At 36.4% G+C, this 14,683-nt stretch overlaps 1 protein-coding gene across 1 annotated transcript; it reads left to right on the plus strand.

The window, feature by feature from the left end:
• Nucleotides 1-135: 135 nt before the first annotated feature.
• LOC106877014 (AP-3 complex subunit sigma-1) lies at nucleotides 136-7,499 on the plus strand. Its single transcript, XM_052974714.1, has 6 exons — nucleotides 136-175; nucleotides 1,995-2,130; nucleotides 2,908-3,019; nucleotides 3,394-3,465; nucleotides 4,117-4,224; nucleotides 7,005-7,499. The coding sequence occupies exons 1-6, from the start codon at nucleotides 136-138 to the stop codon at nucleotides 7,122-7,124; spliced, it is 588 nt and encodes a 195-aa protein (XP_052830674.1). The 3' UTR covers nucleotides 7,125-7,499.
• The last annotated feature ends 7,184 nt before the right edge of the window (nucleotides 7,500-14,683 follow it).

The raw sequence follows: 14,683 nt of genomic DNA on the forward strand, positions 1-14,683 counted from the left end.
TATATATATATATATATATATATGCGTGTGTGCAATTATTTTTGCATATATATGTATGTATATTTATGTATCTCTTATTCAGTTTTTCATTCTTCTTATTTTTTTCTCACCTGTTTATACACGTTACACCCCACCATGTGTTTCACTAATTCTCTTTTTGTACTGGTGTTGTATTGTAAGTATTCTTTCACCAATTCTTTACTTATTCTTCTCTTCTTTCCTGCAACTGCCATGTTTTCTCTCCCTTTTGTTCCTCCTTCCTTCCTATGCAACAATATCTCGCACCCATACCCCTGCTTACACTTGAATCGCACCCTCCACATTCCTGTTGCCTTCCCTTTTACTGTACACCCACACTCACCTCACTTTCACACTTTTCTCATGCACTCTTACCATCACTTCACACTCCTGCCAACCTATGCCACTATACTTCTGCACTTGCACACCTCTGCACTTGCAGCCTCACACTCATACCCTCATACCTCTTTCAAAATATGGATACATTTCCGTATGGCTTCCCCTCCACCCACTCCCAACCACATTCCAGCCTGGCTCCTGACCACTTTTCTGCTTTTTCACACTCCCTATGCTTTCCTTCTGATGAAGGACTAATGTCTAAAATGTTAAGTCTCTCTCCATTCTTTTATTTGTTAGAACTTGTCTCCACCCCTGCGTCGTCTTTTTTCCTTTTTGGTTTTGTTCATTGCATTTACATTAATATATGATTCAAATGTACAGAAAACAAAAGACAAGTGACGGAACAACAAGCAGGTGTATTATTTTGACACTTGGGAAGAGTGGAAAAGTCTTGACATTTCAAACCTATGCTCTTCAATAGAAAAGGATGAGAGGGAGAAAATGGAGAGAGAAAAAAATGTATGGCGATTAATGGTTTGACATCATGAAATGACCAACACATATATATGTTTATGCACATACATATACCATCATCATTTAATGTCCATTTTCCATGCTGGCATGAGTTGGATGGTTTGGCAGGAGCTGGCCAACTGAAGAGCTGCCTAGGCTCCATGTCAGTTGTGGCATAGTCACTATGGCTGAATGCTCTTCCTAACATCAACCACTTTACAGAACGTGCTGGGTACTGCTATGCAGCACTGGCATGGGTACTGTTATGTAGCACTGGCACATGTGCTTTCTACATGGCACCAGCACCCATAAGCACACACGATTAGGATCACTCAGCTGAAGAGAGATGGTGGGGACATGCCTGAATACAAGGACAACCCTCGACTTTACTTAGCTTGACATGCCAAAAGTCTCGGTCCCTTCTCATCCCCTCTGTGAGGCCCAACATTTGAGGATCCTTTCTCACCACTTCATCCCATGTCTTCCTGGGTCTATCCCATCCACACAGTCCCTCCACAATTAGAGATAAGCATTTCTTGATACATCTGTCTTCATTCATATGCATTACATGACTGATGCCTGTCAGTGATTCCACTGCATCTCTTGTGTACCCACAGCTTACACTGGGTACAACATATATGGATGTTGTACCTACTTTTCTGCATATCAAACAAAACCATTTCCTTGAAGGTACCAGGATTCTCATCTTTATTGTCTAGAATTTTGTTTTTGCTAGGTTTGTTTTAAGATCTGCACTTAGTTGCCTCAATGACCACCAAAGGCTTTTGTTGATCCGAAGAAAGCATTTGACAGAGTACCACATTCAGCGAAAACAAAGGTTTTAGTAAGAAAGTTGAGACTGATAGAATAAGTACTAGGCTTACAAAGAATAAGTCCTGGGGTCGATTTGCTCGAATAAAGGCAGCGCTCCAGCATGGCTGCAGTCAAAATGACTGAAACAAACAAAAGAAAAAAAGAATATAAAAGAATATATTGAGTTATAAGCAGCCACGCACACACACACACACATGCATGTGTACACATACACACACTCACAAAGGCATGGAAGAATAAATTAAATTCCATCATTAGATTTTGACTTTGGTTTTCTTTTTCTGTTTTCTTATATAAAAAAAAAAAAAAACAAAATCTATATTTCCTTGTCCAGCCTGAAGATGTCCAGCAGCAGATTATCAGAGAAACTTTCCATCTGGTATCCAAAAGAGATGATAACGTTTGTAATTTCCTTGAAGGTGGCACGTAAGTAGCTTTATAAAAGTTTCTTGAAATTTGTTAACATGACCGATTCAGAAGGTGTGTATAGAAGAATCATCATCAACTGCTGGACATTACAATGTCCAGTCTGTGCTGGTGCCACAAAAAAAGCACTCAGTCTACTCTGCTGGGTGGTTGGTGTTAGGAAGAGGGGATCCAGCCGTTTTACCTGTTTTATATTCAATTGGCCAGATCTGGACTCTTGTGCCTATCCTGTGATGTCATTCTAAGAATAAACAATCACATTGTGGAAATCTCCAAGCTATGAAATAATGCAGGATTAATTTATGAAGGGCTGGAAAGTTCCTGGCTTTGGGTAAAAGAAAATACAGAAGGATTAGTTAATTATGATTTTATTCAACATATTCCTCTCTCAGATTCAGACAGTTTTTGTAGCACTCCTTCAGGTTTTCAAAGCCCTGAAAAAGAACTTGGAAGGTTGGTCCTTCAACCAGGCCTTTCATGATACCCTTAAAGCCAAGAACTTTTCAGTACCCCGTTGTAAGACAATGAGAATAATTAAGATTTGATGGAGTAATAAAGAAATCAATGATGAAAAGTCAAATATCTCTTATACACAAATGATGTTTTTTTCCAGAAATTTATTGCCCATTGTTAGGTTCAAGTATTAAAGATAAAAGCATATTGTGTACAAATACTGTATTATAGGTAATTTTGCTTTGTAATTGTTGTAATGTGGCAATCGATATAGAAACACACTTGAAACTTGTATTTTAAACACTATGCAACTCTATATTTTAGGCTGATAGGTGGTGCAGATTTCAAACTGATATATCGGCACTATGCGACTTTATACTTTGTGTTTTGTGTTGATTCGTCAGAAAGTGAGCTTGGTATTTTGGATCTAATTCAGGTGAGTAAAATATACTTTTGGTTTGATGTGAATTTTTGATCAGCATAGAAAGATACTCATTCAGATAAAACAAAAATCATTCAAAATAAGACGGTTGGTGTTAGGAAGGGCTTCCAGCCATAAAAACCCTGCCAAAACAGACAGTGAAGCTTATTAAATACTATTATTATTACTTACATAAATTCATAGTATATGTGTTCTTTGATTTAGGTAAATAATTTTGGCCTCAATAATCCTATTACTTCACCAATTATTAATGTCCAACATATAAAATTTATGTTTAAAAGTCTTGCAACATGAACAATCAATATTTCTATTGTTATTGTTTCAATCTTAAAGATATTTTGCATATAGCTTTTTTTTTTGTCTTTTAGGTATTTGTTGAAACTCTGGACAAGTGTTTTGAAAATGTCTGTGAGTTAGATTTAATTTTTCATGTTGATAAGGTAAGTTCTTTATTATTTTCGTTGCAAGACACTTGTTTCTGTCCCTCTGTTATACCCTAACCTCTCCTCCTTGCCTGGCACAAAGCTAACTCCCTTAATACTACTTCCCACTTAGCTAAGGGTCTTGTTTTGCAAGTTACTTGGTGACCTCACTGGTGCTGGTGCCACATACAAAGCACCTAGTGCACTTTATAAGGTGATTTGCATTAGGAAGGGCATCCGGCAGTAGAAACCGTGCCAAAGCTGCCAGTAGGGGCTTGGTGCAGTCTTCCATGAGAGTGTAGATTTAATAATTGCTTTCTTTTAGTACAAGCTACATACATCTAACTTATTGATATGCAACTTTTTTCATTATTATATAGAGATCTCAAACAGAACAACTTTATGAGCTTGGTAAAAAATAAATTAAAGTATGACAATATAGTAATTGACAAGAATTGTGAAAGTTATTCTTAAAAAAATTGAATGAATCAGTCTTAGTTTATTTTTAACAAGAACTGATCAAAATTACTTTTGAGCAGGTTTTTAAAAAAAAATTTTTTTTTTGTTTTTTGCTTTAGAAGAATGTTGATAGTTATTTATGAAGAAATATGAATATACAAAAAAATGTTGAAACATTATTGATAACATGTAACTTTGTGTTTGTCTTAGGTCCATTATATTCTTTCTGAGTTAGTCATGGGTGGAATGGTACTGGAAACTAACATGTCTGAAATTCTCACTAGAATTGATGAACAAAACAAGCTGGAAAAAACTGAGGTAGGTTCTGTATTATATTTCTGCTAAAAGAAATATTGTGCATTTTATGTTTATAGATTTGATTTGCATGATTCTTGATGTGATCCCATATGTTGAAACAGATTTTGCTGTATCTCAGGATTTTGAGCTGGAGTAGAGAGGGCATGTCATTGATGAGGTTGCAAATGGCAACAAAATGACTTTGACTGACCCAGCTGCTTGATTGATTAACCAAATGATTAATCAACCAATTGATTAGTTAAAAAAATAAATATTAGTGAGGAAAGCAGTATCAAATTTTGGCACAAGGCCAGCAATTTCAGAAGAGTGTGAAGTTTGGTAAGTACAAGGACAGCTGTGGCCATCACTGAAGTTAGAAGTGGTTGCCAGGCGACAGCGATATAAAGACTGAGATTGAATATTGATAGCTCTGATAAACTGATAATTGATTGATCTTGCAATTACTGATGTCATCATCATCATCATCATCATAATTTTAATGTTCACTTTTCCATGCTTGCTTGGGTCAGAGGGAAGTTTATTGGGACAGATTTTTCTGTGGTCAGATGCCTGTATCTGTTTCCAAGCAAGATAATATTTCCCAACGACCAGATATGTTATCACAGAATATTTGAAATGAATGACACTGCTTGTATAATAGTGACAATCATTTCACAACTATCATACAATATCAAGACAAGGAGACGCAAACATGCACATACTCACTCACACATATACATCTCTCTCTACACACACACAAACACACACACACAAACACACACACATGCATATTGTTGTGAGTGATGAACCCCACTTGTGTTCTTTTATACACATGCCATACTTGGAACCAAACCTGGGTAGGATCTACGGTTTATATTGGATGAAACTGAAAGAAGCCCTGTCACATATACATATGTATATATTTATGTATGTGTGCTTGTCACACCCCCCCCCATCGCCACTTGACAACTGGTGTTGGTGTGTTTACATCCCTGTAACTTCGTGGTTCAGCAAAATGGACCAATAGAATAAGTACTAGGCTTTAAAAAATTAGTCCTGGGGTCGGCTTGTTCGACTAAGGTCCTTCAAGGCAGTGCTCTAGCATGGTCACAGTGAGGTGACTGAAACCAGTAACAGAATAAAAAATATATATATATATATATATACAGGAGTGGCTGTGTGGTAAGTAGCTTGCTTACCAACCACATGGTTCCGGGTTCAGTCCCACTGCGCGGCACCTTGGGCAAGTGTCTTCTACTATAGCCTCGGGCCGACCAAAGCCTTGTGAGTGGATTTGGTAGATGGAAACTGAAAGAAGCCCGTTGTATATATGTATGTGTGTTTGGGTGTCTGTGTTTGTCCCCCCCCCCACCATCGCTTGACAACCGATGCTGGTGTGTTTACGTCCCCGTAACTTAGCAGTTTGGCAAAAAGGGACCAATAGAATAAGTACTAGGCTTATAAAGAATAAGTCTTGGGGTCAATTAGCTTGACTAAAGAGAGGGAGAGAGAGAAAGAAAAAGAGTCTTGTTATGTGTGGGTGGAACACACAGGTCAGGGGGCGAGCAGATAGCAATGTTACAGTGAAACAGGATCAGAGAGTGGGAGCTAAGCATAGTGCCTGAAGTGGAAATGTGAGGAAGAGAAAAGATGTAAAGATGTAGTTTGGTTTGTTGTGGTAGGGTGTGTGAGTTTTCTTGTTATGTGTAGGTGGGACACACACTCACACATAATGGGCTTCTTTCAGTTTCCCCTCTGCCAAATCCACTCACAAGGCTTTGGTTGGCCTGAACCTATAGTAGAACACTTGCCCAAAGTACCACACAGTGGGACTGCACCTGTAATTATCTGGTTGGGAAGCGAACTTCATACCACACAACCATGCCTGCATCTATGGTACTATGATTAATTAAGTGTAACACAATATGTCGATAGTTGTAAAACCATAGTTACCAATGCCAGGCTCACTCTACACTACATTTCCACATCTATTTTACACTCCAGAGTTTTCTCCCTTCTATTTCTTGAACAGAATTAATGGTTAAAGCTAATTATTTCTTTTTTCTTTCTCTTTACTATAGATGTAATTTTAACTAATTAATGTATGTTAGTTTTTCTCTTCACGATCCATTGTTTGTTGAATTGCTCCCACTTGTTGTTGATAGAAGTGGATGGTCATGTAAAAGCCTTATATTTGGTTTTGTAATTATAGTTGTTTGGCAATTGAAATAACTACGTGATTATTCTCCTTGCACTGATGAGGATTAATTACACAGTAAACATTACTGCAATACTAGCATTTACCTCTTTTTTTTTTTTTTTTTTTTCGGCTATTTTTACCAATTATGATTTGTAGACCAATTAAAATTTTGCAAAACCAGTATTCATGTTGAATATTTTGCATTTTACTGACCCTTAGAAGTTGTATTTTCATTATGAGCATCAATCAAATTTGTGAAATGAATAATGAAGAATTTAATGACCTGGTGTTGTAAAACAAATCTTTCATAAAACTGTATGGCCTAGACTATAGTAGATACTGGCAAGAGTTGAACACCACTTCTTCTTATTGTCTTCTGTGTACCCAATGCTTTCAAGTCTAACTCAACTGTCTATTCTTAGGTTTCCATGGTCTACCTCTAGTATGGGTATCTTTTACTATCAACTTATTCTTCTTATCCATTCACCTTCCCTATTTCATCTTCAGTCCATCTTATGCCTAGATTGATCTCCACTCTATTCATTTCTCTACAGGTGATTCATACCCCCTGCTTTCTAAGTCTTTCTGTTTTATTTTCCAGGCTGGCATTGCTGCTGCCCCTGCTCGAGCTGTATCAGCTGTCAAAGAAATGAACATTCCACAGAAAATTAAGGATATCAAACTCCCAGATTTACCATCTATTGGGAATCTGAAATTTTAAAACGAGCCATCGGAATTAGGATGGCCTGTAATTTGAGGCATATCCATACATTTTTTTGACTGCAGTATTAGTAAGCTTGATAAAATAATGCATAACTAAACTTTCCTGATAGTTTGAATTACCACTCCGTGTGTGCGTGTGCATGCGTGCGTGTGTGCATTGTACTTGTGTGTGTGTTTGTGCATACATTTTTCATTCTCTTCTTTCATAACATTTGAATTAATTCTTTTCTTTCAAAAGAAAATATTCTTGTTATCAATTGTTTTACCTATAATTTTTCCAAAAGCGAAAAGTATGAGATATTCAAAAAAAAAAAAAAAGGTAAAAGAAATATTTTTTGTATAAATAAAATAAATGTATTTTAGTTGAAAAATAGCTAATTGTGTATAAATCCACTTCATGCAGTCAACATCTGAAAGCTTCATGTTAATATTTTTTTTTATGACATAAATAAATGATTACATGCAAAGAATTTGATGTAATTCAATTCCAGAAGAAGAGGAAGAAAAAAAAAATGAAAATATTACCAATATTCTACAATTGTTTATTTATTTGCTTCAACACATTTACACCTTCAGTTGTTTTTTGCATTCTTCCAATATTTCCTGAAAGCCAAATTATGATCTGAATTTTCTGAGAGTATCATATTTTCTGGCATACAAATCAATGTGGTATAAAATGTAAACTAATGTAAGCATTCAGTCATCGTCACTCTCGTTCCAAATCTGCTGCATTTCACATGGAACTTTTGGTCCTCCAAAGTCACCTTGGTGTATAAGTTAACCTGGTTTTGACTGTAAATTTTGGTCTGAAGAATTCAACTTGTATGCTGGAAAATACAGCATATTTCTTTCGACATATACAACCTATGTCTGCTTAGAAAAGCAAACATTGAAATGTTAGAATTACATGATAATTATTAAAGTGTTTCCTTAAAAAATTTTCCATAAGTGTATTGTATTTCTAAATATAGTGTGTGTGTATGTGTATACACACATACACATGCACTTTTTATTCTGCATTTCAATTTCCTACTTAAGTTTCATTTAGCCATTAACATTTGGATTAATTAATAAAGAATTAAGATGTGTCGGTAATAGAAAAATACATTTTCCTATGCTTAACCATTCTAGTATTGCATTGTGTACAGCCTGGACAAAAACACATATTGCAAGTGGAAATAGCTTTCACTGGCAACTTTATTAAAGCAAATATTTTTGTGAATTTTTTCATTCTGTTGTTGTTAAGTGTAATAACCTGCAAGGAATTTGACTAAAGTTGCATACGGCAGTAAAAGGGTCAAACTGAGTTGGGTGGGTTGGGGAACATAGATGGTGGGGGACACAATGAGAAACTAAAAAAGTGAACTCTAGTGAAATATAAATCCAAATCTTTGTAAAGGTATTGGATTATTAAATCAATTCTGTTAATTGGACCCTCAAATTGTTTAGCTGTGAAGATATGTCCTCAGTTTAAATATAAAAAAAATACACTCATTTGTCTACGCCTAGCTTAATTGTTCATTTATTGAGATTAAAACTCGTTAAGAGTAGGAGTGCAGTTTATTTTAAATGGTAACCTTACATTGCCATAGACCTGTTGCCAGGACACCACAATCTGATAATTTTAATTACATAATTTATCATTAGGCTGCAGTGTTTATTTAATATATATTCCAGCTTCTGTCAAAAGCCTTTATGAGGTCATATGCAAACTAGAACTGTGGGTGACCTTATGATGGTGAATGACCAATGGGTCAGCTATATTTTCAAAGTTTGAGTTGCAAATATAGAGATTATTTATTTTACAGAATTCCATTTCTTGTGACTTGGCTACAAACTGTATGTCAACTAGGTGCTTGGCTTGGTGTTTACTGATATTAAAGATTGGAATTATGAACTAATATCACCAATTTGCTAACCATAACGTGTGTTGAAGTCAGTTACAAAAATAAATATGTTTTAACTTATTCAGGTCAACTTACAAGTTTCATCAGCTTAATTGTTCTCATAATAGGGCATATTAACATTGCACAGACACAAAGGACTACGACAGCTCCATTTATTTACATGACTCCTTGAACACGAACATCTATGTGGTTTATATTTTATAACTTGGCTGTATGTCTTTCAGTTTTGCTGTAATAAGAGAAGACAAGTGTGTCATCAACCTTAAGTAATAACTTACTCGGAGTTTTAAGCTTTATTAAATTGAATAGTTTTTCTTCGGTAGTATTAGTGTGGAATCACAAGTAAAACCTCTCCACACAAACTTAAATCTTTCCCTGCTGTCTTTCAGTGACAAAAATCTTTTTAATTATTGCTCCATAAAACACCAATTCCATGATACTTTTTATCACAATCATTCATACTGCATTATCCAAAAGAGGGGTTCTCAACCAGGGTCCATATGACCCTTGGGGTTGGGGTCCATATCAGATTTTGTTGTCATATATTTGAGAAGGTGCAGAAAAGTTCCTGGTTTTTAGGAATTGTGAAAAGCCTGATTGGAGGCCCAACCTTCCGAGTTCTTTTACAAAAACTGAAGGACAGCTGCAAAAAGTATGAGAATCTGAGAGGGGAATATATACATCGATGCCAGTGCTCAACTGGTACTTATTTTATTGACCATGAAAGGATGAAAGGCAAAATTGACTTCAGTGGAATTTGAACTCAGAATTTAGCGACAGGTGAAATGACACTAAGCATTTTGCCTGGAGTATTACTGATTCTAAATTTTTTGGTGCATGACTTATAGCCCCTTTAATGCTTCTTTCACTTCAATCACAGAGAGATGTATCAAATTAAATACCATTGTGGCTCCGATGATGTTATCAGCACATGAACCCAGTGATTGGTCTCTCCTGATGTACCCATGAGATCGGTGCAAGTAAGATGGTCCTTAATAGAGCCTTCCAGGCAGATAAAACTGCTAAATCTGTTTTTAACCAAGAAACCACAGGGCAGTTATTCTCATGGAAGTTAAAACCAAAACCGGTTTTCAAAAATTTTTAGAATGTCCAGAAAAATCACTATATACCTGTCAAAGTATGTTCAGTGGTACATTTTCACACCTGTAAAATATTTGTATCAACAAAAATTAAGCTGTTACAGTGTTGCTTTTCACATGAAATTTTTTATCATATCTACTACATTTTTGTCATGAACATCACAGCAGGTCCATGAGAATTGTCCAGTAAAACCATTTTTGAAAGCATTTTTGAAATTCCAAGGTCAATCTAAATAAATACAATGAGACTTTTTAAGCTGCTCTGAAGAAACTCAGAGGAATTGGTACTTAATAGTTACAGGTGCAAAGGCGGTGAGCTAATAGAATGGTGAGCATACCAGGCAAAATGCTTAGCTGCATTTCGTTCATCTTTACGTTCTGAGTTCAAATTTCACCAAGGTCTACTTTACCCTCCATCCTTTTTGGGGTTGATAAAATAAGTAGCAGTTGAGAACTGGGGTTGATGTAATCGACTTAGCCCCTCCCCACAGGTTCCTAGCCTTGCACCAAAATTTGAAACCAATATTTTCAGGTGTAAAAAGTTGATCTTGAGTGATGCCACGTACGTCGCACCTTTTTGGAATCTCTTCAAACATTCAATATAAATTCCAGATAAAACAATTTTGCCAGGGTAGTTAAACTTTGCTGTGAAAAATTACCACCATCCAGTTGCACTGCCAATAGAAATTCCCATGACTCTATATCACCACCCAATTCATATTCAGCTGGTCAGAGGGATTGCAGTTTATTTCATCACAATTCTGCTTGATATAGGTCTTGGCTTGTTGTCCTTTGGTAGCTCTTCCTTATGTAGGTTCTCACAGAAACAATTCGCTAGCAATTTTGTCTTTAGCCCTCCAGCAATGTCCTTTAAATCTTGCTCTATGCTCTTTAATGAAAGCTGATATTGGACGTCAATGAAAAATTCTTATAAATATTCAAGATTTACAACTTAGATCTTTCATAATTTGTGTCTGACTATCATTTAACATCACCTGAGAATGGCCCCACTTTTCAAATTATGTGGATTAGTCGGGAATACTTTCCTCCTCCCCCTCTCTTTCTCCACCTCCCTCTATAGTTCTCTTCCCTCATCAGAGTCAGAAGTTCTTTTCTGAGGATCACCAGTCCTCAGTCAAACTGTCCAACCCATGCCAGCATGAAAAGCAGACGTTAAACGACGACAATGATATATATATATATATATATATATATATATATACACTCAGTAACAAAACACATTTGTACTCCAGTAGTTATATAATAATTAGTCTAAGAAAAATAGTTTTTAGCAAAATGTTCAATAAATATTCTTATAGTTTATTAATTATTTGCTCATGTAATACATACGTACACACACCCACCCACACACACACGCACGCATGCACACATACACACAAACACACATGCACTCATGCACACAGACATACAAGGTGACAGACAGACTCCCACACGCCCACACATGAAATCTACATATATATTATCAATTATTTTTTTATGTAGGTTAAAGCTAAACTCACAACTCCAGTATCAAATAAGTCAGGCATTACCTACTGCTTGCAGGAATTACAAATATGTTTCACAAAACAATTAACCCATATCAGAAACATGAACAACTGAAATGCTTTATCACAATATTTCTTTTTCACTCTCTTTTACATATGAATATAGTCATAGAATATAACAATGACTTTTTTTTTTCTCACATATGCACAAAACTGTAATATCTATCCGTTTAGCTATTAGTTTGTCTCCTTATGTAACTGTCTTGTCTGTGTGTCTCTCTGTATGCCTGCCTGCCTGCCTATCTACCTACCTACCTACCTACCTACCTACCCATTTCCCTCCCTCCTTCTCTCCCGAGCTATACCTACTTATCTACCTACCTACCTACCTCCCCATCTATCTATCTATCTATCTATCTGTCTGTCTGTCTATTTACCTGTCAGTCTGTCTGTCTGTCTGTTCATCTCTGTGTCTATCTATCTATCTGGTCATCTCTTCGTTTGTCCCCCATCACCACTTGACAACTGGTGTTGGTGTGTTTATGTCTTTGTAACTTAGCAGTTTGGCAAAAGAGAACTGATAGAATAAGTACCAAGTTTAAAAACTAATAAGCACTGGGTTTGATTTGTTCAGCAAAAATTCTTGAAGGTGGTGTCCCAGCATGGCCACAGTCTAATGACTGAAACAAGTGAAAGATAAAATGTCTATATATATAGTTGTGTTAGGGGTAAGTGGGGACAGAGTAGAAGAAGGGTTGTTGGGTAGATTGTGTACAGAGAAGCCCTGGCTATCCCATGTTATGCTGGTGGACATAGGCAGAAGGTGTGAGAGGAAAGGGACATGGGATGGAGACGGAGAGAGATGAATGTGATGTGCATCTGGAATGACTAGGGAGAGTAGTTATTGCAGGTTAAGTGAGGGAGGGATGAGAGAAGTTGTGAGGGAAAAGAGACGTAGATGGTAAGGGAGAAGTGGCTAAATGCTGTAAGAAATAGGCTGGAGAGGACCATAGAGGTTGGACAGACCAGAGAATGAATGCAGTAAAAGCATCTCAAGAGAAAGGGAGGCAGTAGGAGGAGCATTGGTGTGATACAACAAAAGTACCCAGGTTGCAAAAAATTTTTTCCCACGAGAGTTCTGGACCCCAGTTATGAACTCATTTGCATACAGCCAATCAGAGATCAACTATCAAACTAATTTATGAGCTCATAACAAGTGATGGGCAATAAGATAAGGTCCTAAGTTTGCACTCCCTAAGCAAATTTTGATCCTGGGCCACTGGTTACATACGATGTTAGATAGTATTGTGAGCTCTGGAGATGCCTTCAGCCATTTGGGCAATCTCCTCAGTCTTTTGTATTTTCTTAGAAAAGCTCAATAGTTTTTACTTTATCTGGAAAATGGGAATATTGTGTAAAAGCAAGAAAGTGTATCTGATGTGAGCACAGCTCGTTTTTCATTCACAAAAACAACTTATATACAAAATCTAGTGTCTAAGTTGCCAGGTCACCGTCAAATTTGACAAATGAGCTATCATCATCATCATCCAAATACACACACACACACACACAACACCCACATGCATACACCCTCACCCCCCACACATATGTATGTATGTATGTTTTCATGTATATATGTATCATACATTATATCATATTATAGTATATAATGTATGTAGAGTAAGTGGGAGGTATATCTGAAACAACCACACCTAGAAAACCTATTTGTATAAAGATGGTGCCCACAAAATATTTCTTAATTTTAAATTACAGGATTATTTAGTTAGTAGTAATAAACACATATTTTCAGCCACAAGTATGTGGGTGTATATGCTCCAATACCTAATATTACCTATAAACACATGCCATAAACTACTTCTCCCAATTCATGAAGACTACAAAAAAAAAGAAAAAATTTAACCATAGAAACATTGAGCTGTTCTTTGTACCTTCTTTCTTTCTTTATTTATTTCTTTCTTTCTTTCGTTCTTTCTTTCCTTCTTTCTTTCTTTTGTTCTTTCAAATGTTTGTATTTTATTTTGGCTTATCTATTTGTATGAAGGCTATTGTGTACCTTCCTTAGTCTGTTCTGGTCTGGTTTAAAGATGATTAATTAGAGAGCTATGTTCTTAATTGACAGAACAGAAAGAATAAGAACATTAAAGATCAGTAGAGCTTTGCTGAAAAGTGACCTACTATAAGCAATGCCAGAGAGAGAATTCTGCAAACAGGTGACTGAAGGTGTTCATCTGTAGATGACTTGGTAGGTAGGTAGAAACGAGCACCATCATCCTCATCTTTGTCATTGTCATCATTATCATTATCATTATTATTTTTGTTGTCATCATCATTTAATCTCCACTATGCTGGCATGTGTTGGATGGTTTGACAGGAGCTGAGGAGCCAGAAGACTGTGTGAAGCTTTTCTATCTGTTTTGACATGGTTTCTATGGCTTGATGCCCTTCCTAATGCCAACCATTTAACAGAGTGTGCTGGGTGCTTCTTATGTGGCACCAGCATTGGTAAGGTCAACAAGTGACTTGCAATACAAAAACCTTCAACACAAGGTGAAGTAGTATTGAGGGAGGTGGCTTGGTGGCAGGTAATGAGAGGGTACAACATGACAGAGGGACAGAAACAGGTGTCTTGCTGTAGAAGAGATAGTTGAAATTTATTGAAAAACAAAAGAGGAAGACAAGTGTATGAACAACAAGTATTAGTCTGACAATGGAGAAAATGTAAAAGTTTTTTACATTTCGAGCTTATGCTCTTCAGCAGAAAGGAATAAGAGAAAATAAATAGAGAAAGGATAAAAAAAAAACTTGTGGATTTAGCGATCAAGCATGGCACCCCAGTTTTATCCTGCCTTAAATTCCTTCTCTTTGGACTTGCATATCTTAACCACTTCCTGAACTTTCTGCACCTCTCTTCATCTACATAACAGCACCCCACCTGGATTACCACTGGATATACTGACTCTACTTTTACAGATTTCACTGGATTTTTTCATTGATATAAAGGAGATACATGGTTACTCCAGTTGG

Source organism: Octopus bimaculoides, chromosome 19 (genome assembly GCF_001194135.2).
Source record: "Octopus bimaculoides isolate UCB-OBI-ISO-001 chromosome 19, ASM119413v2, whole genome shotgun sequence".
Lineage (NCBI taxonomy): Eukaryota > Metazoa > Mollusca > Cephalopoda > Octopoda > Octopodidae > Octopus > Octopus bimaculoides.